This window comes from Syngnathus typhle, linkage group LG2 (assembly GCF_033458585.1).
Source record: "Syngnathus typhle isolate RoL2023-S1 ecotype Sweden linkage group LG2, RoL_Styp_1.0, whole genome shotgun sequence".
In the NCBI taxonomy this organism is placed as follows: Eukaryota; Metazoa; Chordata; class Actinopteri; order Syngnathiformes; family Syngnathidae; genus Syngnathus; species Syngnathus typhle.
The window spans coordinates 2,149,726-2,172,736 of NC_083739.1; the positions used below are offsets into that span (position 1 = coordinate 2,149,726).

General features: G+C 44.6%; 1 protein-coding gene across 12 annotated transcripts in view; it reads left to right on the forward strand.

Annotated features, from left to right (window-relative positions):
- Window positions 1-23,011, forward strand: part of LOC133150172 (protein unc-80 homolog) — a 31,673-nt gene that overhangs the window by 3,021 nt on the left and 5,641 nt on the right. For 3 of the 12 annotated variants that reach the window (XM_061272521.1, XM_061272524.1, XM_061272527.1), the window contains exons 8-54: window positions 1,863-2,136; window positions 2,250-2,384; window positions 2,472-2,688; window positions 2,760-2,900; window positions 2,994-3,262; window positions 3,338-3,652; window positions 4,028-4,159; window positions 4,274-4,421; window positions 5,610-5,660; window positions 6,083-6,231; window positions 7,098-7,261; window positions 7,806-7,904; window positions 8,170-8,378; window positions 9,739-9,845; window positions 9,912-10,065; window positions 10,457-10,629; window positions 10,709-10,921; window positions 11,402-11,537; window positions 11,607-11,740; window positions 11,870-12,047; window positions 12,107-12,316; window positions 12,449-12,546; window positions 12,651-12,869; window positions 12,928-13,035; window positions 13,103-13,241; window positions 13,547-13,728; window positions 13,794-13,925; window positions 15,047-15,233; window positions 15,329-15,460; window positions 16,233-16,376; window positions 16,745-16,845; window positions 16,910-16,996; window positions 17,062-17,245; window positions 17,723-17,817; window positions 17,884-17,973; window positions 18,046-18,147; window positions 18,213-18,393; window positions 18,480-18,745; window positions 18,868-19,002; window positions 19,089-19,227; window positions 19,414-19,510; window positions 19,594-19,764; window positions 19,992-20,084; window positions 20,259-20,477; window positions 21,063-21,293; window positions 22,638-22,761; window positions 22,884-23,009. In XM_061272521.1, the coding sequence (XP_061128505.1) occupies window positions 1,863-2,136; window positions 2,250-2,384; window positions 2,472-2,688; window positions 2,760-2,900; window positions 2,994-3,262; window positions 3,338-3,652; window positions 4,028-4,159; window positions 4,274-4,421; window positions 5,610-5,660; window positions 6,083-6,231; window positions 7,098-7,261; window positions 7,806-7,904; window positions 8,170-8,378; window positions 9,739-9,845; window positions 9,912-10,065; window positions 10,457-10,629; window positions 10,709-10,921; window positions 11,402-11,537; window positions 11,607-11,740; window positions 11,870-12,047; window positions 12,107-12,316; window positions 12,449-12,546; window positions 12,651-12,869; window positions 12,928-13,035; window positions 13,103-13,241; window positions 13,547-13,728; window positions 13,794-13,925; window positions 15,047-15,233; window positions 15,329-15,460; window positions 16,233-16,376; window positions 16,745-16,845; window positions 16,910-16,996; window positions 17,062-17,245; window positions 17,723-17,817; window positions 17,884-17,973; window positions 18,046-18,147; window positions 18,213-18,393; window positions 18,480-18,745; window positions 18,868-19,002; window positions 19,089-19,227; window positions 19,414-19,510; window positions 19,594-19,764; window positions 19,992-20,084; window positions 20,259-20,477; window positions 21,063-21,293; window positions 22,638-22,761; window positions 22,884-23,009 (7,390 nt within the window). The remainder of the gene's footprint in view (window positions 1-1,862; window positions 2,137-2,249; window positions 2,385-2,471; window positions 2,689-2,759; window positions 2,901-2,993; window positions 3,263-3,337; window positions 3,653-4,027; window positions 4,160-4,273; window positions 4,422-5,609; window positions 5,661-6,082; window positions 6,232-7,097; window positions 7,262-7,805; window positions 7,905-8,169; window positions 8,379-9,738; window positions 9,846-9,911; window positions 10,066-10,456; window positions 10,630-10,708; window positions 10,922-11,401; window positions 11,538-11,606; window positions 11,741-11,869; window positions 12,048-12,106; window positions 12,317-12,448; window positions 12,547-12,650; window positions 12,870-12,927; window positions 13,036-13,102; window positions 13,242-13,546; window positions 13,729-13,793; window positions 13,926-15,046; window positions 15,234-15,328; window positions 15,461-16,232; window positions 16,377-16,744; window positions 16,846-16,909; window positions 16,997-17,061; window positions 17,246-17,722; window positions 17,818-17,883; window positions 17,974-18,045; window positions 18,148-18,212; window positions 18,394-18,479; window positions 18,746-18,867; window positions 19,003-19,088; window positions 19,228-19,413; window positions 19,511-19,593; window positions 19,765-19,991; window positions 20,085-20,258; window positions 20,478-21,062; window positions 21,294-22,637; window positions 22,762-22,883; window positions 23,010-23,011) is intronic. The other 9 variants (XM_061272525.1, XM_061272529.1, XM_061272532.1 and 6 more) reach the window with 7 other exon arrangements.

Below are 23,011 nucleotides of genomic sequence, written 5' to 3' on the forward strand. Positions count from 1 at the left end.
CTAATTCATCGCCATTAATCTGTCTTTTTCTTTTTTCGACCATTGCGTTGTTAATCCATCCAATAAAGGCCTCCTGGCATGTTCCTTCTTATTTCCCAACGCGGACGTCGTCAGGATGAGCGATTTGCTCCGAGAACAGCGGCGACCCGCGACGACCCCGAAGCCGGTGTCATCATCTCGCTGGTGACTGAGCATTTAGCCTCGTAGAAATGTCTGCGAAGCGCACAGCTCGGCCCGCCGGGCCGCGCGGAACGCTGCGCTAATGTTGTCGCTCCGAGCAGCGCTGTCTCCTCGTGTCGCACGGCCTCGATATTTGCCCGCAAAAGCGAGGTAATTATGCTGAAGTAACCGGCTGGCAGTGTTGCCTGCCTGCCTGGCTGGCTGGCTGGCTTGCTTTGGGCAGCCCGCAGCAAGTCTGGCAATATGGACGCTCCCTTGCCAGACTTTGGGCTCAGTCTGTGCCCTTTTTTTTTTTTCTTGGCATCTAATGATATCTGATTTTTGACATTGCGTTGATTTTAATATCAGATGCAAAAGAGCAATGCAACTCGTGTGATCAAGTTGGGTTATTTTGACAAAATGAGGATTTTTTTTTTTTCCCCAGACCGATACCAATATGAGAACTCGGATTTTGAGTACCGTAATTTCCAGACTATAAGTCGCGTTTTTATTCATAGTTTGGGTGGGGGGGCGACTTATACTCAGGAGCGACTTATATACATATATATGTTTTTTTTTTTCACTTTTTTGGGCATTTTATGGCTGGTGCGACTTATAGTCCGAAAATTACGGTAGTCCCAGATACCGACCGATACCAAGCACCGATACCGCTGGTACTTTTGATCAAATTTCTCCAGAGAACAATGACAGATCATTTTAAAGTAAGACTTATATGTCACAGTTTTTCTTTAAAATTGCTTGAAACTTTTCAATTATATTTTTCTATTTCTATTCATATAAAAAGTCAATTTAATCTCATTGGGCATCTGTCAGCTTTATCATAAAACACAATCCCCCCTAAACACAATCAAGTTGTGGTGAAAGACCAAATATTTTTCGATCTACCACGCTCACTTCATTTCCTCTCGTGTGATTAATACAGCTTAGTCATCCCGCAGCGCCACACATCCCTCGCACTGCCGATGCAGTTTCCATAGCAACCGCAGGCTGCTTTCGCTTGTCTGCGAGTGTCTAAAGTAGGCCCGCGGGGTGGGTGTTGTCAACCTGTATCCATGGCAACCCAAATAGAGGGTGAAACATGACGCAACCTCCTTCTGCCGTCCGCCGCCAAAGTGATTCATGTCACTATCGAGCGTTTCGTCCGCAGCAGCCGACAAGACGAAATGCCGTCGTCCATCTTTCGCTCTCGTGGTATCGATATGTCAGCCCAGCCACGCTCGATACGCCTTGCAGCTCACCGAGTGCTGACCTTCATCTCGTCTTATTAACAATGGACTCACGTAGGCTGAACCGATGATGCCGGAGGGGGGGGCTGGCTTTTATGTTCCACTTTTCTCTAATCCATAGGTGTCAAACCCAAGGCCCGGGGGCCAGATACGGCCCGCCACATCATTTTATGTGACCCGTGACTTCATGTGTCAATACGAAATTAAAAATTGAGTTCACTTTTAAAAAAATAGTTATTGCTAGCAATTTTTATTTCTATTCCTATTTTTATGTATTCATGTCATAATGGACCTCCGAAGGAAACTATGATGTGGCCCATGACAAAAATTCATATTTTAGTTTTAGTATTGTTTTTCTGGACTCTGATCATGGGTGAAAGTAAAAAATGACCATAAAGCATCTTGTCATAGCGCCACAAGATGTACAGGATTCATCTCTGATTGCTTTCTTTCCAGGACGTCAGCACCAGCCGGTGTGCCCGCATCCCTGTCTCAGCGCGCCCGCTATGCCACCTACTTTGATGTTGCGGTACTGCGCTGCCTCCTGCAGCCCCACTGGACGGAGGAGGGGGTGCACTGGGCATTGATGTACTACCGCCAAAGGCTGAGACAGATTCTGGAAGAGAGGCCCGAACGTGTCCCGGAACCACTGGTGGCTCCTCTGCCTCGCCCGAGGAGCAGCTCCATGGTGGCTGCCACTCCTTCGCTGGTGAATACCCACAAAACTCAGGTAACAGACTCAACAACAAATGCCATACACACATGCACTCTACTTGAAAAACGCTGACAGTGCAAAAACGACGAGGGTGATGTACCACGTTTCATATTTTTAAACCTTGGCAGGATATGAGTCTGAAATGCAACGAGGAGGGCAAATCTTTGAGCACTGAGACCTTCACAAAAGTTTCCCTAACCAACCTCCGTCGCCAAGCTGTACCCGACCTTTCATCCGACCTTGGCATGAACATCTTTAAGAAGGTCAGATAAACCAGATCTTTTTTTTTTTTTTTTTAATCAAAAGCACTAAAGAGTGATTATTAGTGGGGAAGTGTATTTTTTTTTCAGTTTAAGAATCGGCGTGAGGATCGCGAGAGGAAGGGGTCCATCCCCTACCATCACACAGGGAAGAAGCGGCAGCGTCGCATGGGCGTCCCCTTCCTGCTCCACGAGGACCACCTCGACGTCTCGCCTACTCGGAGCACCTTCTCCTTCGGGAGCTTCTCTGGCCTGGGCGATGATCGGCGTACTCTGGACCGGGGCGGCTGGCAGGCCACCATCATGGGTTTGCGCAGAGCTCGGATTAAAAGGATAAAGAACTTTTTTTTTTTTTTTTTAAATCCCTTTCTGCTGCAGGTAAATTCACACGGCGGGGCAGCACGGACACAGCCGCCGATGCCGACAGCCTGAGCGCCAAGCACTCGCATTCCCACCACTCGCTTCTCCGAGACATGCCCGACCACTCAAACAGCCACAGCGACAACACCGTCAAAGAAGGTGAGGACCTCGCCTGTCACCTACACGGCATCGGAAATCAGAACTTTGTCTTTGGATTCAATTGTGAGGAAAATGGTCGTCTTGTACCGACAGTCCGATCCCAGATCTCCACCATCACCATGGCCGCGTTCAACACAACCGTGGCGTCCTTCAATGTGGGCTATGCCGACTTCTTCACCGAGCACATGAAGCGGCTCTGCAACCCCGTGGTGGTCCCGGAGATGCCCGTGGAGCCGCTGGCCTGCGCCAACCTTCCCCGCAGCCTGACTGACTCTTGCATCAACTACTCGTGCCAGGAAGAAGGCGACAACATTGAGGGCACCAATAACTTTGTGCTGAAAAACGGAATGTTAGACCTCACAGTGAGTCACAAAAATATGGGATTTTTTTTTTTTTTCCACTAGGAGCCCTTGTGACCTGTTCCTTTTTTGTGCCAGGCTGTGCTGCGTGCCCTCTACGCTGTCCTCAGCCATGACATCAGCTCCCGGATCTGCGATGTGGCCCTCAACATTATCGACTGCCTGCTGCAGCTGGGCGTGGTGCCTGGGATGGGCAAAAAGCTGTCCAAGCCCGACAACAAGGAGAACGAGGAGGTGCGAGCCAAGGACACTGTTGGCCCCAGTCTGGGAGGAGGTGGCGGGGGAGGAGGAGGCGGCGGAGATGGTGGCAGCGGAGGCGGAGGGGGTAGCGGCGGAGGAAGTGGGCAAGGGAGCAAGGATGATGTGAAGAATAACAAGGACAATGACAAAAAGGTGAGTTTGAATTTGGTGGGAATGCAGTTTCAAATTGGAAAGCGGCACAGCTACGCTCTCCTGGCCTACCTTCTATGATCTTTTATTTTTTTTAATAATCTTCTGTAAGTCCCTACAACTCCAAAATGTTAAAAAGTGAACTCACTGACCTACTAACTGTCTGTCTGTTGTTGCCATGGATACACATCTCAATCCACTCGCCTCCCTTACACAATGAGTTGGTAGAAGCCACACTGCCACCGTGTGGCCATACCCTGCATCCACCCAAGCTCGACTGCTCTCCGAAATGGCTGCTGATTCACCTCCACATACCCAATTATTCTTTCCTAAATGTATCCATCCTTATAATGTCTTTCAACTTCTCGTGATCAACAGGAAGAGAGCTCTTGCCTCAGCACTCATCGACTGGCCCTTTCCATGCTCATCAAGATCGTCAAATCTCTGGGCTGCGCTTACGGATGTGGCGAGGGACACCGTGGCCTTTCAGGAGATCGCCTGAGGATGCAGGTCAGGGTCGTGCTTCTTCCAACAAGGCAGCAAAATATATCCAAAATTTTACCACGATGCCCTTCGATGGTGCTTTATAATATAATCAATATTTTTGTAACTCTGTCCTGTCAGGCCCAAAACTGCCTGACCAACCTTTACAAGCTGGACAAGCTGCAGTTTCGCCAGACGATGCGCGACTACGTCAACAAAGACTCTCTGAATAACATTGTGGATTTCCTTCACGCTCTGCTGGGCTTCTGCATGGAGCCTATCACCGACAGTGAGTAGTATGTGCGTTTGAGAGAGGCAGGTGGACCACTTCCTTTCAGTCACTTTTTTTTTTTTTTTATATATATATCGGTTTTTGATTGCTGCAAAAGAATGTCCAAATTGAATGTTACTTGAAGTGAGCGGTAAAACATTAAAAACAAGGCATCTGGATATTTATTAGACCGATGATTTTCAAAGTTTGCCATGCAAGCTTCCTCTAGTGGTCTGTGAAAGAATAAGTGCCTATGAAACATTTATTTAGGGGCAGTTTTGTGTTACTTTTGTGTAATACATTTTAATTGAGTCGTTAATTAAGTGTAGTGTTTTCTTGCCGTTACTTGAAATGGAGTTTTAAAAAAAGAAACACTTATTATAATTAAAAGAATTAAGACCATCAAAATGGTTTTAAAAGGCTTTATTTATTTATTTATTTATTTATTTATTTATTTATTTATTTATTTATTTATTTATTTATTTATTTATTTATTTATTTATTTTATTGTATCAATAATTAAATGTAGTATTTTTTGGGTGTTACTTGTGATGGAGTTTATAAAAGAAAAATTAATATAATAAAATAAATCTAATAAGAAAAGAAAATAATCAAGACCATCAACACGGTTTTAAAAGGCTTTATTTCTATTTTTCTTTATCAATCGTGTACGATTAGCGCAAATGATGCTCTGGAAGTGTCGTATGTTTGAAGAAGACGTGTTTGACGAATCTTGACTGTTTTGCCTTTCAGTGCCTTTTCTGTTTCTCTCGCTGCTTGTGCCCGTCTTCCGCAGTCGCCCTGCTTCTCTCCGCCCGCCTTCACTTCCTCCTCCTCCACCACCTGCTGCATCCTTCCTTCAGTCCTTTCCTCCCCCCGACCTTCCTTCCTTCCTCCTTTCCTTCCTTGCTCGTTCATTTTCGTCCACTTGCCAATCCAAAGCTTTGCTCATCGCATCTCCGTTCAATCTGCCAATTGTTTTTATCTCTGCTTGATGACATCCGACAAAATTGAAAGAAATGTTTTGGCAAGTGAGCGAACTGATGAGTGTTTTGATGATGAAATCCCTGTGCGTGTGTTACTTTTGCGTGTGTGTTCCCTGGGTTGACCTCTCTGAGGAGGTCTTTTTTTTTCCTGACACCACGTACATGTCTGTGCCGGCCTGATGTCAATCACAACCTGTGCCCCGCCTCTTTTCTCTTGCAGAGTACGGCAGTGCAGGTGAGAGGTCCAGGAGGGCGAAAAAACGAAACATCGGTAGATACACATAATGTATAATCAATAGAGCATTGATTTTTTTAAAGCTGTGATAAAGCCACCTGAGCAGAACCTGCTTCCATCGCTGCCCCTCTCACTCTGACAAAGTGACAAATCTCGCCTGCAAGTCCAAATTTATAAATCACGATTCTTTACGTCAAGAGGACGATTCGCTCAAGAGCAGGCCTTAGTCACTTGCATGTATTACTTTTTTCCTTACCCAGAATCCTTTTCAGTTTGCTCCCCCCCCCCCCCCTTCCCCCTCCCATATGCTGTACAGACCCGTTTGTTTTGCCCCGTATTATCCCAACTTGTTGTACGTAATAATTGTTTTCTGTCTTGTTCTGCTGACTAAACCACCCCTGTGTGATCCATGGTCTTTTCCACTCCTTGTTTTTTTTTTTGTTTTGTTTTTTCTCCAGACAAGGCAGGCTTTGGGAATAATTTCACCACGGGAGACAACAAGTCCCTGGCGCAGAACATGGAGGCGGTGGTGGTGGGTTGCATGTTCAAGTCGCTGATCACGCGCTGCGCCTCCACAACACATGAGCTTCACAGTCCCGAGAATCTGGTGGGTGCTTGAGTTTTACTCCTCACTGCATCAAAATGAATGATTGCCATTCTGCATCATTAACGTGAAGGCATTTTTGACTGGTCTGTTTCTTGGGGGGGGGGGGTTTCCTGGTAACACACATTTTTAAAAAAATATATATTTGATTTTGGAAAAATATGTACCGTATTTTCCGCCCTATAAGGCGCACCTAAAAACCTAAATTTTTATCAAAAGTCGACAGTGCGCCTTACAGTCCGGTGCGCCTTATATATGGATGAAGTGATGAATTTGTTTATCCATACTGGTCGTACACAGTGCTCTGCCAAAATGTTTTAGTACGTTTTAGTACGACTAGTAAATTACAAGGTCGCATCGCTTCCCAACATTACGGTAGTCAGGGGGCGTCACCGAATAGCTGTTGTACCCGCGAGGCTATTTCTTTTCAAAATAGGCTGCTCCGTTAATGTTTCGAGTAAATCTACGGATCGATATGGAAGGGAAACATAGGTAAGAAGTACCAATGCGTTAGATCGAACTTTAGTCAGTTCCGATCATTTTATAGGAGATCGTTTGAGAAACGCCATTGTTTACAGAGGGCTCGTTGGTTATTGGCTAGTGGGTGCATACCACAACCCTAGTCAACCTCAGTTTGTTGCAGTAAAGCTTCTATTTTATGCGCCTTATAGTCCGCATAGATATAGGCCTTATAGTCCGCATAAATATAGGCCTTATATATGGACAAAGTTTTAAAATGGGCCGTTCATTGAAGGTGCACCTTATACCCCGGTGCGCCTAATAGGGCGCAAAACACGGTACATAATGTCCATTCAATATAAAAAAAAAAAAATTATGAAATTGCTTCATAGTGCTGTCCTCCTTGACAGGGCCTGTACTGTGACATCCGCCAGCTAGTGCAGTTCATCAAGGAGGCACACGGAAATGTTTTTCGGCGAGTGGCTCTGAGCGCGCTCCTGGACAGCGCCGAGAAGGTCACAGCCACCAAAAAACCTGATGAGAAAGATGAGAGCAAACTGCAAGGTCCAAGAAGGTACTGGAAAGAAATGCGTCGTTGACTCCAATCTTTGGCATAAATAATCCAAAACATGTAAAAGATGAATTCTCGTTCACTCTTCTGCATCTCATCACTGCTTGCTTTATTGTCTGTCCTGTTTGCGTTTGTCTTTTTTTGCATGGGGCTAAATGCTACTTGTTTGTGTATTTGACCTTGGCCAGACAAAGTGTAGAGCAAACTGGGCGTGTGGGTGGATATTTATTTATTTATTTATTTTGTATTATGCTATTCTTTAGTTTTGAGACTTTGGGAGCGTTGTGGAAGACACCCTCACATTCCAACAATGGTGGTGGGGGTGCTTTTCAAATATTTTGAAGATAAAGACAAACATTTATTTGTTGAATTAATGATTCAGGCGCTGTCATCTTTTCTTGAAGAAACTAATAATCTGCAGGGCAAAAAAAGAAAAAAGGTGCAAGTAGGAGTCGGAATGGTCTTTTGGTCATCTCAGATAGATGAGTGGCCTGAGCGCTGTTTTTTTTTTGTTTGTTTGTTTTTTTGTTGGGGTGTGTGCGTGCAGGTCAGAAGCGGGTGTGTCCGGGGAGAAGGGTCAGGTGTCCAGTGCTGCTGATGAGTGTCGCAGTTACATCTCCAGCAGACCCCCCCAGACCCCCGAACAGTGAGTCTTCACCTCATCACCATTGTGCCCCCATCCATGTCATGCCGGCTGTCATCTCTCTGCTATCAAACAGTTGACTTGAGGAAGATGTTTTATTTATTTATTTATTTATTTATTTTCAAATTTATCTCTTTTTTTTTTTTTTTTTTAAATGTATTTATTTATTTATTTATTTATTTATTTATTTTTGTATTTATTTATTTATTTATTTATTTATTTAAAAGTTTGAATACATCCCAATGACTCTCTTTATCTGTGTGTCCAGTGAGGAGCAGATCCCGGGAGCTTTGTTGGGCAGGAAAGACTTTTGGAGGAAGATGTTTAAGTCGCAGAGTGCTGCCAGCGACACCAGCAGCCAATCGGAACAGGACACCTCAGAATGCACCACCGCCCATTCTGGTACCACCACGGATCGTCGCTCCCGATCAAGATCCCGGCGGATTTCACTTCGCAAGAAACTGAAATTGCCCATTGGTAGGTGCAGCCATCCAGATTTTTATGACGAAAAAAAAAACCCCAAATGACTTCAATCAGTCCGCATGTGTATCTGTCCTGAATTCTATTTCTCCGTGTTTAACCAAAATCAAATCATCACATTTCACATGAGATCCAGGAATGTCTCTCCACATCCATGAAAGCTCACCTCGTCTACCCTTACACGTTCCTTTTTTTGCACCTCAGCATGCCGCAGGAGCACTCACCTACCACTCACCTTCTCTGTCTTACGTATGTGCAAGTGGATCCATCTTCATCTTATCATCTTTGTCGTCTGTGTTGGTATCGCTGGCGTGCATGCCCAGACCGGAGTCTCTTTGTATATGTACTGTATATGCATGTATGTATATTAGGGACGGGTCGATACCAGCTTTATTTATTGGTATCGGTACCCGCGATGTTGGCCGAGACCACTACCCGCCATCTTATGGCTGTTTTATGATCAAGAAGTAGGAATTATTATATAAAATGATGTATATATAAATAATTTTATACTTATTTTATTTATATACCGTATTTTCCGGACTATAAGGCGCACCTAAAAACCTAAAATTTTCTCCAAAGCCGACGGTGCGCCTTATAGTCCGGTGCGCCTTATATATGGACCAAATTCCTAAATTTAAACTGGCCCGAAGCATTGTGTCATGAAATCAATCATAAGTGGCCCACTGAAGGTTATGAAAAAGACTATGGATCATTATTTTGTGATTATAAAGTAATTTGTTGCGTCTGAAGTTGAAATAAAAAAGATAAAATGGAGAATGATTTGATTTGGATTAAAAATCTGACGTGATGTATTAATGGTGCGCATTATAGTCCGGTGCGCCTTATATAAGGACAAAGTTTTAAAATAGGCCATTCATTGAAGGTGCGCCTTATAGTCCGGTGCGCCTTATAGTCCGGAAAATACGGTACATATAATTTGACATTTATTTTATTGTACATATATATAAATAGAAGAATAGTAAGTTTCTCCAAAGAAGGCTAATAAAAAAAAAAAAAAGGAAACCTTGCACGCAAAAAAAAAAAAGCGTGTTCAAATTCCTTTTTCGGCCACGGGTGGCAGTTGCGATTAGAAAACCCCGCGGAGTGCAGCTTCAACTAAGCATACATTGAGCCTTTTTATTTTTCCCCATAAAAATTAAGTGTTTTAATTCAGGATGACTTAACTAGTTATTGTTATTGGTCTGGCATCTTTCCATTGCATGTTTTTGTGAATGCGGTGCATCTTCTCCACCCTGGTGTCTTGCAGCCGCCCGTGTACGTGCTTTGTAAATTGTATCTGGACTCAGTCCGTAGTATGCCCTAATATTCATACTTCATTCATACTGTTCCCCAGGCAACTGGCTGAAGCGTTCTTCTCTCTCCGGACTTACCGACGGTGTGGAGGACCTATTGGATATCAGCTCCGTCGATCGACTCTCTTTCATTCGGCAAAGTTCAAAGGTCAGGAAGGTTGACAGCGCTTTGTTATGCCTTCCGAAAAATCCTCATCTTCTGTTGCACGAACAGGTGAAGTTCACCAGCGCAGTCAAGCTGTCAGAGGGCGTCGCCGCCGGGCCGGAATACAGCAGGGACGAGGAAGAGAATTTCTTCAAGCGGCTCGGTAAATGGAGGTCTGGCAGGAGGAATCCATCCAAGCTTCACCACACAGAAGAGAAAGATGGTAGACCCCCTCCCCCTCCCCCACTCGCTGCCCCCCCCTCCCCCACCCATACCTCTGCCTTATGTCATCTTGCTGCATTTTTGGAAAGGGCTGTTTCCGCTGTAAATGTTGCATTGCACGCATGTCCCACTCCATCCCCCAAAAACACCCCAGCCCTCCCCCCCACCCCCATTTGCTCTTAACTCTAATTTGGATTTTTTCAACCATCTTTCTGCTGTGGTGTGGTTCATACATGTTGCTTCTCTGCTTCCGATGCTTCGAACGAGGCAAAAAAAGATTCAGTCAACAATTTACCACATGGCTACATCATCTGTCAGTGGCTCTCAAACATGTTTTGTCAAATGGTGTGTTCAGTCACGGGAAATCCATTTTTATTTATTTTTTCGTCCAGGACCGCACGGTTTCCAGGAACGTCTTGCCGCCAGTCAGGAAGCCATCAAAAATAAAAATGTGGTGAATTTAGGTGCAATTCGACAGGGCATGAAACGCTTCCAGTTTCTGCTCAACTGCTGCGAGCCCGGGACCATTCCCGACGCGTCCATCCTCGCCGCCGCTCTGGACCTGGTACTCGTCGTCATCAGTCCCCTTTTATCGTTTATCTCCCCCCCGCCCCCGGCTTGACTTTGTCCTCTGCTCTTCCCAGGAAGCGCCCATCGTGGCTCGGGCATCCCTCTTCCTTGAATGCGCCCGATTTGTCCATCGCTGTAACCGTGGCAACTGGCCAGAGTGGATGAAGGGCCACCATGTTAACATCACCAAAAGAGGCCTGTCCAGAGGGCGATCGCCCATAGTCGGCAATAAAAGGAATCAGAAGCTCCAGTGGAACGCGGCAAAACATTTCTGCCAATGGGGAGATGTGAGTCGCTGTTCTCAAATATTTTCAGGGGGGATTTTTTCCCCAAAGATATTCTCATAATCTTAACCAAAAAGTGTACCGTATTTTCCGGACTATAAGGCGCTAAAAACCTCAAATTAGTCCAGTGCGCCTTATATATGGACCAAATTCCTAAATTTAAACTGGCCCGAAGCATTGCGTCATGAAATCAATTATAAGTGGCCCGCTGAAGACTATGAATCATGAATCAAAAAGACTATGGATCATTATTTTGTGATTATAAAGTCATTTGTTGCGTCTGAAGTTGAAATAAAAAAGATAAAATGGAGAATGATTTGATTTGGATTCAAAATCTGACATGATGCATTAAGGGTGCGCCTTATAGTCCAGTGCGCCTTATATAAGGACAAAGTTTTAAAATGGGCCATTCATTGAAGGTGCGCCTTATAGTCCGGAAAATACGGTAGTCTTAAATGGCCACGTGTGTTTTTCTCAAATCAGGCCATTGGCACGCGACTTAGCGAACTGTGCCACTGCGACAGCGAGAGTCCCGCCAACATCCTGGGCTACATCTACGATGAGGAGACTAAACGAAGAATGAGGAAGGAGGACGAGGAAGAGGATTATTTAGACGATAGTAAGTCAGATGCTGGTTGTTGTTTTTTTTGTTATCCTTTAGTCACGATTGTTCTGTTCCTCCCTCAAGATACAGTCAATCCGACAAAATGCGGCTGCCCGTTTGCGCTCAAGATGGCTGCTTGCCAGCTGTTGTTGGAAATCACCACCTTTCTGCGAGAGACATTCCCATGTTTGCCCCGACCACGCACAGAACCACTTGTGGTAATTTCACGGACGTGATCTTTTGTTCGACTTTCACGAAGCCCTTCGGTTCACTTTGTTTCGCTTCCCTACTCAGATGATGCTCGGTGGAGACAGACGAGTGACAGTCTTTTCTTTCATCATCTGCAGGATTTGGAAAGCTGCCGCCTGCGTCTGGATCCCGAGCTCGGCCGACATCGCTACGAGAGGAAAATCAGTTTCGCCGGCATCCTGGACGACGAGGACGGTCACGACTCGCTCAACAGCAGCAGCCACACTCTCAAGTCGGACACCGTGTGTGACGACAAGAAGGCTCAGGAGGCTGCGGGTGAGCGGACTTTTTTTTTTTTTTTTTTCTCAGATAACCTTTTGCCGACATCCCTCCAGCGCCCATCCGAAAGATTCGCATCGGAGGCTCGCGGTTGCTTCAGATCAAAGGAGCCCGAAGTTTCCGTGTCAAAAAAGGGGGCTCCTTATCTTCCATCCGGAGGGCGGGCAGCCTGAAGAGCACCAAACTGTCCCGACAGGATTCCGAGTCGGACAATGAGGAGGGGATACTTTCGCAAACAAATAGCCGAGATACCGTCACGGACATCGGTAAGTTCAAAGGTCAAGCCTCATCCAAATGACCTCACCTCTTTATTTGGATTGTGTGTTACTTTAGATCTCCAATTTTGATGAAATTATAATGTTACAGCTACGGCTTTTTTTTTTTTTTGCCCCCCACAGGTAGTCCCGGCAGTACCAGTGAACCCAGCATTGAGCCAGAAGGTCAAAGCTCAGGCGGAGCAGAGGACAACTACCACCGCAACATGTCTTGGCTTCACGTACGTCAACTAGAACGAGCCACACTGCGGTCCGGTCCAGAAATATTTGGACAGGGACACAACAGGCTGTCCATATGTGTCATTTTCCTTCTCCTTTGCTTCAGATCATGATCCTCCTATGCAACCAGCAGAGTTTCATCTGCACTCATATTGACTTCTGCCACCCGCGCTGCTACCAGCACCACAACCGCTCCTGTGCCCGTCTGGTCCGCGCCATCAAGCTTGTCTACAGCGAGACGGTGGACAGCCTACAAGAGGACAGCGCCGCCCCCGCCACCACCACCACCGGCATCATCGGTGCTCGCGCACAGAAGAACAAGGAGGTGAGTTTTAGAACTCCTTATTCTTGTTCGCCTCACTGAGAGCATGTTTGGCCCCAAGTGTTCCGATAAATCATGTCTGAGGACGCCGTCCATGAAGAGGAGGCCCACTGACAGCAACACCGAAGGGAAGAAAGACACTGGAATGCTCAAGTACATCAGAAACCAGGTGTGGCATTTGGTTTTGTAAAATCTGGACCAATAGTGGAACGGAAGGAACAAATTATTTGTGGCAGGTGATGAGCTTGTCGCCGGCTCCCTTGTCTCTGCTGATCAAAGCTGCTCCGATCTTGACTGATGACATGTACGGAGACGTTCAACCTGCAGCCTGGGAGCTTCTGCTCAGCGTGGATGAACACATGGCAGCCGCTGCTGGTGAAAGCTTTATTCTCACAGCTTCAAAATTAAAAAGATTGCAAGAAGTTAATGACTTATTTTATTTTTTATTATTGTATTATTTTTATTTTAATATTCTTATTTTATTATTTTATTATTTTATTATTTTATTTCTATTATTATTTTATTTTTATTATTATTTCATTTTATTATTTTGTGTTATATTTTATTATTTTATGTGTTATATTTAAAATGCAAATTGATCACCAATTTAGAAATGACCACCCACCTCACTACGATGCCACCATGATCTTCTCCTGTCCTCTTCTTTTGCCTCCCTCCAGCCGCCATGTTCCTCCTGTGCGCGGTGAAGGTCCCCGATGCCGTGACCGAGATGATGATGGCTGAGTTCCAGCACCAAGAGGCCTGCCAGCGCATTAACTCTATCTTCAAGTTCTACACGCTTTGGCGTTTCCGCTACCAGGTTTGGCCTCGCATGGAGGAAGGAGCTCAGCAGATCTTCAAAGTAAGCATTCTGGTGACAAATGAAAAAAGGCAGGAGGGCTGTAACTTCATTCATGTTGGTTTTAGATTCCCCCACCCAGCATAAACTTCACCCTGCCATCTCCAATACTGGGCATGCCCTGTGTGCCTATTTTTGACCCCCCGTGGGTTCCCCAGAACACCGGAAGTGTCCAAGATCCAATCAGTGAGGACCAGTCTGTAAGTTCATGCATGGTTTGTTTTGTCCACAATAGACTGATAGAGATTATGAGAGTTCAAGTTGATGTGATGTAAACATTTTTGCTAAAGATGACAGGACGACTGTGAAAACTAATTGCGGAGGAAAAAAAATCCAGTTTAAAAAAAAAAAAAAGCCAATTTAGTTCTTGCAACTGCAAACAAATATGAAAAGACTTTTTCCATTACTTATGATTTTTTTTTTTTTTTGCCGGTGTATTTTTTAATATTATTTTTAATAATAATTCCTCAAATTATTGAAATGTCCTCCTTCTTTCTAATATTCCAACCATAAGTACCTTACAAATGCATCTCCTTAAACATGGTGAAGCTGTTTAGGAACATTTGAAAGTGTTTTGAAGGTGTTGACATATAAACAAAAAATCTGAATCATTTTCTTTCCGGAAAAAAGATTCAGCAGATGACCATCTACGTTTTATTTTTATTTTTAATTAAAAAAAAAAAAAAACAGAACCATCTACCTTTTTTTTTTTTTAAATTCTAAAAAAAACTGCGCAAACATTCACTATGACTTTTCTCTTTGTGTTAGTTATTTTGCATGCTTGTTTTAAGTGTAAAAGATTTTGATGAAGACCTTCCTCTATCATTTTATCTGTCTTTGTTTTTAGTTCCCTGCATTAATTCAGTCAGTCCATGCCATAGTAAGTTTTCTGTCCAGATCTTTGTGCTGATGCATCTTTTTTTTAGCCCAAGTCATAAATGTCAGGGAATACAAATTTTCCAGATTTTTCTCTTTTTTTTTTCCCCCCCTTTACTCGATTTGGGTCCACTGTATTTGTTTTTCAGAGATTTCCAAGAGGGGGGCAGTTGCATCTTGATCAGAATATGGGCACCGTCTTTGGGAAAAACAACAGCATGCATCAGACTGTGTTGTGCCGTGTATGCATGGTCATGATGAGACAGACTTGGCCGTGTATGTTCTCATGTAGTATGTGTACGAGCACGTGTGCCAATGCCATGACATGCAGCAAGTTTCCTACTTTGTATTTCTGCCCGGGATCCACACAGAGCGCCAATGGAGGGATCATGTATACTTGTAGCGAATCCCACTTGCGCAATCCTCACGGTCCCCACCCCCACAGAAATCCTTCTCAGCACGGGCGGTGTCGCGCTCTCACCAGCGAGCCGAGCACATCCTGAAGAACCTGCAGCAGGAGGAGGAGAAGCGGCGGCTGGGTCGCGAGGCCAGCATCATCACGGCCATCCCCGTGGCGCAGGAGGCCTGCTATGAGCCCACGTGCAGCCCTCCGGCCGAGCAAGAAGAAGAAGGTGGGCCACGGGCTGGTTGGTCACGCTTACGGCACGCCAAAATGTATGCGTTTTCTTATTTCTACTCTGTCCTTGTTTGACTTGGATGGTGCCAGCAGAAGAAGTGGTGAACCTGGCATCTCGCCGTCTGTCCGTTAGTCCGTCCTGCGCCTCCAGTAACTCTCACAGGAATTACTCTTTCCGCCGAGGCTCTGTGTGGTCGGTTCGCTCGTTGGCTAGTGCTGAAGGTATGACAACACTTTGAATTCTGAAGTTTGTTGGGCTCGTTTCAACTTTTACCACCAACATCAATAGGCAGTTTATTTATTTTATTTATTTATTATTTTGTTAGATATTTATGTATTATATTATTTTATTATATATTTGTACCGTAAATTCCGGACTATAAGCCGCACCGGACTATAAGCCGCACCAGCTAAAATTGGGGGATATTTTAGTTTTTTTCTTATATAAGCCGCACCGGACTATAAACCGGACGTGCACACGCTTTTTTTTACAAAGAAAGACCGTTCACAGAAAGCCTTTTTAAAGTTTTTATAACATACTTTAACACGTCTTTCTCAACATTGCCTGTGACGAAGTGTTTAGAGCCCTTTGACGCAGGTCACCTAGCGTGCATTCCTACTAAAGCTCATAATAGTCACAAGCAACACAGCCAGAATAAGCAGCAGCCATAGTAGTGTTTCAAAATAGTATTTTTGTTGTTGTTTTTTTCTTCAAGATACCGCAGTGTATAAAAGGGATCAAGTCATCACAAAAATCACGAAAAATAATCCTTATATAAGCCGCACCTGACTATAAACCGCAGGGTTCAAAATTTTGGAAAAAAGTCGCGGCTTATAGTCCGGAATTTACGGTATATTATATCTATTATTATTTTATTTTATTGTCATTTATTGGACCAAGGCACTTTGTTCAATGTTTTGCTGCAAATATGATGCTTGACTTCAAACTGTGACTGATGAACGTGAGCCAAGTTTGTATATTGTGTTTTCCCAGATGAAGAGAACACGACAGAACACACACCCACACATCACATGCTGCAGCCACCACAAGCCGTCTTCCCGGCATGCATCTGTGCTGCCGTGCTACCCATCGTGCACCTCATGGAGGACGGCGAAGTGCGAGAGGATGGCGTGGCTGGTAAACCTTTTTTTTTTTTTTTCCATCACTTGCACTCTCTTGCTGGTACTACTAGTTGTCAAGAAACATTCGTATTCTCCAGCTGAACCTATCTTCAGTCATTTGTTATTTGTGTTCTAGTTTGTGCTATTTCTGTAATGCTTTTAGGTGCCACTAGATGGCGCCAAAGGTTTTGACATTGTCAATGTAATTGTATTTCACTCAGTATTTCATTATTAAGTGTGCATCAATTGTTCTGTACCGTTCCAGAAATTTGGGGCGGGGCTAAAAAACAAAACAAAACAAAAGAAACACTATTTTTAAACTATATTCTGAAAATATTGCAAAAAATATATGCAAATCATGTACATCCTTCTCTGCATCCTCAGTGAGTGCAATCGCCCAGCAAATCTTGTGGAATTGCCTGATTGAGGATCCTGCCCTTGTCCTGCGGCATTTCCTGGAAAAACTCACTGTGAGCAACCGTCAGGTAAGACGGCAGCCTCACCGATAAAATCACCTCAAGTGTGTGACTCTACCTTTCCCATGGCCAGGATGAATTGATGTACATGTTGAGGAAGCTGCTACTTAATATTGGAGACCTTCCGGCGCAGACCTCCCACATTCTTTTCAACTACCTGGTGAGTGCGTGAACAGCATCGTCGTTGACCTTGGGCTTGTTTTGAGTCGAGTGGTTTCCTTGCAGGTGGGCCTGATCATGTATTTCGTGCGGACCCCGTGCGAGTGGGGGATGGATGCTATCTCGGCGACACTCACCTTCTTGTGGGAGGTGGTGGGCTACGTAGAAGGGCTCTTCTTCAAAGACCTGAAGCAGACCATGAAGAAAGAGCAGTGTGAAGTCAAGCTGTTGGTCACGGCGTCGATGCCAGGTGAGACAATGTTTTATTTATTTATTTATTTATTTATTTATAGATAGATAGATAGATAGATAGATAGATAGATAGATAGATAGATAGATAGATAGATAGATAGATAGATAGATAGATAGATAGATAGATAGATAGATAGATAGATAGATAGATAGATAGATAGATAGATAGATAGATAGATAGATTCTGTACTTTTATATTATTTTTTTATTATAATATAAATAATTAAATCAAATCAATCAAATATAATAATATAAATTAATCTAATATTATTTAATATTTTATTATTTTATATTATTAAATATTAATATATATTTTTTATATACGTATATTTAGATATAAATATATCTATATATATTATATATATTTTTTAATATATATATTTTTTTTATATATAATGCATATTAACAATAACATAATAATACAAAGGGAAAAAAAAGGAATGTGAGAGATGACCTTTTCATATTTTTGGTGCAGGAACCAAGACGCTGGTAGTGCATGGACAGAACGAGTGTGACATCCCAACACAGCTGCCAGTCCATGAAGACACACAGTTTGAAGCTTTGCTCAAGGTACCACCTCCAAACCCGATTGCCTGATATTTATGAACAACGTACATCCTCCTCTTTCGCCTCTAGGAATGTTTGGAGTTTTTCAACATTCCCGAGGCCAGATCGGCTCATTACTTCCTTATGGACAAACGGTGGAACCTCATCCATTATTCCAAGGTAGCGCAGAAACACCCGTACGAGCATCTTTGCAAGCAAATGCGCTGAGGATGTAATGGTGACCTCTTCCAGACGTATGTGAGAGACATCTACCCCTTTCGGAGATCAGTCTCTCCGCAGCTCAACCTTGTCCACATGCTGCCTGAGAAAGGACAGGAACTGATCCAGAAACAGGTTGAGCGAACTTTCCGCGAATTAACATCGTTGTGAAACGCGTTACTCATATTCTTTGTTTTTAGGTGTTTTCCCGCAAACTGGAGGAGGTCGGCCGTGTGCTCTTCCTCATCTCCCTCACTCAGCACATGCCCGCCGTGCACAAGCAGTCCCATGTCTCGCTGCTCCAGGAAGACCTGCTCCGCCTGCCGTCCTTCCCGAGAACCGCCATCGATGCCGAGTTCTCTCTCTTTAACGAAACACAGGGTACATCGAAATCCTGCCAGGATATTATTTTGATTCTCTATATCTCCGCACGGGTTGGCTACTAACCCGAGATCTTTGTCTTCCAGGGAAGGAGCTATTTGGGTTGGACACCCTCCACAAGGTGCTGTGGATCAAGCTCCTTGAAGAGATGTTTCTAGGAATGCCCAGCGAGTACCCGTGGGGAGATGAGATGATGCTTTTCCTCAACGTTTTTAACGGGGCCTTATTACTGCACCCGGAGGACAGCGCCCTCGTCAGGCAGCACACGGCGACCGCCATCAACACCGCCGTGCACTTCAATCACCTCTTCTCGCTGAGCGGCTATCAGTGGATCCTGCCCACCATGCTGCAGGTGTGTGAGTGTCAAAAGAAACGTAAGAGCAGTACTGAAATAGGCACAGAAGAGAAATATCTGCTCGGACGGAAACTTGACCATACACTCAAAAGTCAAAGTGAAATGTGTTATGGTGGCAGGTTTATGCGGACTACGAGGGCAACCCTTTATTGAGGCAGGGAATCGAGTTCTGCTGCCGTCAGTTCTACATCCTCCACCGCAAGCCCTTCATCCTCCAGTTGTTTGCCAGTGTGGCACCACTGCTTGAATTCACAGTAAGAGTACCGGCTGCAGGACTCTGACTCCAAATATTTCTGAGCACTTGTAAAAGAAAATACCGTTTGAACTTTCCTGACTCCAGACGAGTACCAGTAGTGGCCTTTCCAAGGGAGTGTCAGCTCAGTGTCTCTTTGACCTTTTGGTCTCTCTGGAAGGCGAGACTCGGGACGCCCTGGATGCATTGGAGCTGGTTAAGGCGGAGAAACCTTTGCGCTCTCTGGGTGAGGACGGACGGATTAGATGGATTAGATGGATGGATTAGATGGAAGGAAGGATGGGTGGGGTTGGGTGGATGGGTGGGGTTGGATGGATGGATGGATGGATGGATGGATGGATGGATGGATGGATGGATGGATGGATGGATGGATGTGGCTATTAATATGAACTTTGTGCCAATTTTGTTGCAGATTTCTGCTATGGCAATGAGGACTTGGCCTTTTCTATTAGTGAAGCCATCAAGCTGTGCGTCACCGTGGCAGCCTATGCACCCGAGTCCTTCCGAAGGTAAAAAAATAAATAAAAAATCCCGCTCCTGTTTGAGCATTGTGGTTGTTGTCTGACTTAAAATGTGCAACTTTTTCATTCAGTCTCCAAATGCTGATGGTGCTGGAGGCACTGGTTCCATGTTACCTCCAGAAGCTGAAGACCAACACAATGACCATGGAGTCGGCATCGGCTGCCAGGGATGAGATCGCCGCCATTGCCGCTCTGGCCACCTCCCTGCAGGCGCTGCTCTACAGCTCAGAGGCCCTTACAAGGTGCCGCACTTATTCCCATTAAGATGACTTTTTGCTTATTTAACAGCAGAAGTTGTGGATTTTTTTTTTCGACGGTTTGCTGAAGGTAAGAGATCCAGCAATTATTAACTAACTTCTTCCATAACTATAGAACTTTTTAATAAGCTGGTCAAACATCTGCTTCATGATGATTATGCTTTCATGTGACATGTGAGACATATTACAATATACAAAAATTGCCTTCACAGGCCCATGACTGCACCGCAGATGTCCCGCTGTGATCAAGGCCATAAAGGAGGAACCACTGCTAACCACACCATGTCGGGAGGAGTCAACACCAGGTCAGATGAGTGCTACCTTGACTTAGAAGCATCTGGAACCTTTTTGTTTATACTACAAGCCAATTGTTTTGTGTCACTAGCAAAAAAGTTTCAGCTGATCTGCCACTAGATGGTGGCAACGAGCTGGTCACCATCTGACTAGCTTGGAATGTGGTCTGAATACGTGTCGCTCAGGGACAACCTACATCTTATGGAGGAAGGCCAGGGCATGCCAAGAGAGGAGCTGGACGAGCGCATCGCAAGGGAGGAGTTCCGCCGGCCTCGGGAGTCCCTGCTAAACATCTGCACCGAATTCTACAAGCACTGCGGCCCGCGTCTGAAGATCCTGCAGAATGTAGCCGGGGAGCCGCGGGTGACGGCGCTGGAGCTGCTCGACATCAAGTCGCACATGAGGTGATGAGGACCCATCTGACTTGAGCTCATTTACGTGATCCGAATTTACGGTTCGTGTGATTGGTGCCATGGCACATTCTGTTTTTTTTATTGGCAGCTGTGTGGCCTGTTGATATCAACAATTTAGTTAAATTAAAAAATTATAAAATTTTAATTCATAAACAATCTATTATCAAATTATTTTTGTTAATGAATTCAATTAATTTAAAAAGTTTTATTTGCTCCATGACTAGTCAATCAAAAATTTATTATAAAATTATTTTTATTTAATTTAAAAAACTAAATTTAAATAATTAAATTCATTTAAAAAGTTTTATTTGCTCCATGACTACCCTCATTACTCAAATCCAATTTCAAGTCAATAAAAATGTATCATAAAATTATTTTTATTATTTAATTTAAAAAAATAAATGCAATTAATTAAATTAATTTCTAAAGTTTTATTTGCTCCATGACCACCCTCATTAGTCAAATCCAATCTCAAGTCACCGTTTCTCATTGAAATGAAATTAAAATGTTATCAATTACCTTTCTCACGCGGAGTTGAGTTGGTTCTATTGACCGACTTGAGCGCATCCTTCCCAGGCTGGCCGAGATCGCCCACGCCCTACTGAAGCTAGCGCCGTACGACACCCTGACCATGGAGAGCCGAGGCCTGCGGCGCTACATTATGGAGATGCTGCCCATCACCGACTGGTCTTCGGAAGCCGTGCGCCCGGCGCTTATCCTCATCCTCAAGAGGCTGGACCGCATGTTCAACAAGATCCACAAAATGCCCACGCTCAGGTGCGCTCGCCCACAGGCATTATGCACCAGGTCTGTTCAATCCCACTTTTCCTTTCTCTGTCTCCACGTGAGTGTATCGTGCTGTGCCAGTGCCGTGCCGTGCCGTGGTGTGTGCGGTCAATATGCGGCTTCTTGGCACCGCCCTGTCGCTCTGCCTTCGTATGCGTTGCTGTCGTGTGTTTTTGTGCAGCCCCACGTGGCTGGCTAGCCTAACCGGGTCAAGTCTTCTGCCATGAAACGGATTTCATTTTTATTGCGCATTAGTGTTAGGACCAACATTTCCGATAAGGTGCCCCCTCCCTCCAAAAAAAACAAAGAGCTCCACCACACGCTACCACGGCGACAGTGACAAAAAAACCTCCAGGCATAATATTAGGTACACCTATACTGCTTGTCTAATACAGTATTTTGGTCATTCCATTGAGCTTCTTGAGAAGGTCAACAGAAATATGATGCCGTGCTTGACCACCATGATAAACTCTTGTATTGGAACTGATTTACCGTAAATTCCGGACTATAAGCCGCGACTTTTTTCCAAAATTTTGAACCCTGCGGCTTATAGTCAGGTGCGGCTTATATAAGGATTTTTTTCGTGATTTTTGTGATGACTTGATCACTTCTATACACTGCGGTATCTTGAAGAAAAAAACAACAACAAAAATACTATTTCGAAACACTACTATGGCTGCTGCTTATTCTGGCTGTGTTGCTTGTGACTATTATGAGCTTTAGTAGGAATGCACGCTAGGTGACCTCCGTCTCTAAACCCTTCGTCATAGGCAATGTTTAGAAAGACATGTTAAAGTATGTTATAAAAACTTTAAAAAGGCTTTCTGTGAACGGTCTTTCTTTGTAAAAAAACGCGTGTGCACGTGCGGCTTATAGTCCGGTGCGGCTTATATAAGAAAAAAACTAAAATATCCCCCAATTTTAGCTGGTGCGGCTTATAGTCCGGTGCGGCTTATAGTCAGGAATTTACGGTAGATTGTGCGGGTTGTGTGCAGTCGGTTTATAATCTACGTGCCATTTTAGCTCGACGGTGTTGATTAGAAAGTTCCGTTCCACAATCTTCCCACATCAATTTCCGGTTCAGATAAACCACTTGCAGCTAACTGGCTAAGCAAGCAACACGCTGAATTGCACAAGACAAGATGGCTAAAAGTACAGTTCCATGACTGAGACTAGACCCAGATGTTGTGTGCATCACATCAGGGCCTGTTGCTGCTACTTTGTGAGCTTTCAAGTCTTGGCCGCCAATGTGAATTGAATTGATGATGGAAGGTGAATTTTGGAATCCGTGTGGCCTGACTGTGTGTGTGTGGTGGCGGGTGGGGGTTCGCGGCGGCCTCTGCTGCTTGCTTGTGTGCTTTCCAGGAGACAGGTGGAGTGGGAAGCAGCTAGCAACCTGATTGAGGGCATCTGTCTGACTCTTCAGCGTCAGCCAATCATCTCTTTCCTGCCTCACCTTCGTTCGCTCATCAACGTCTGCGTCAACTTGGTATGAAAAGCACAATTTGTGACTTTTTTTTTTTTTCATTTCCAAGTTCCATTTTTTTGTGCCCTAATATTTGATCACTTAGCACTACGATGGCTTTGACACATTTGTTTTGTTGCGTACAGGTGATGGGCGTGGTGGGCCCATCCAGTGTTGCGGACGGCTTGCCTCTGCTCCATCTCAGCCCTTACCTCTCCCCGCCGCTCCCTTTCAGCACAGCGGTGGTGCGCTTGGTGGCCTTACAGATCCAGGT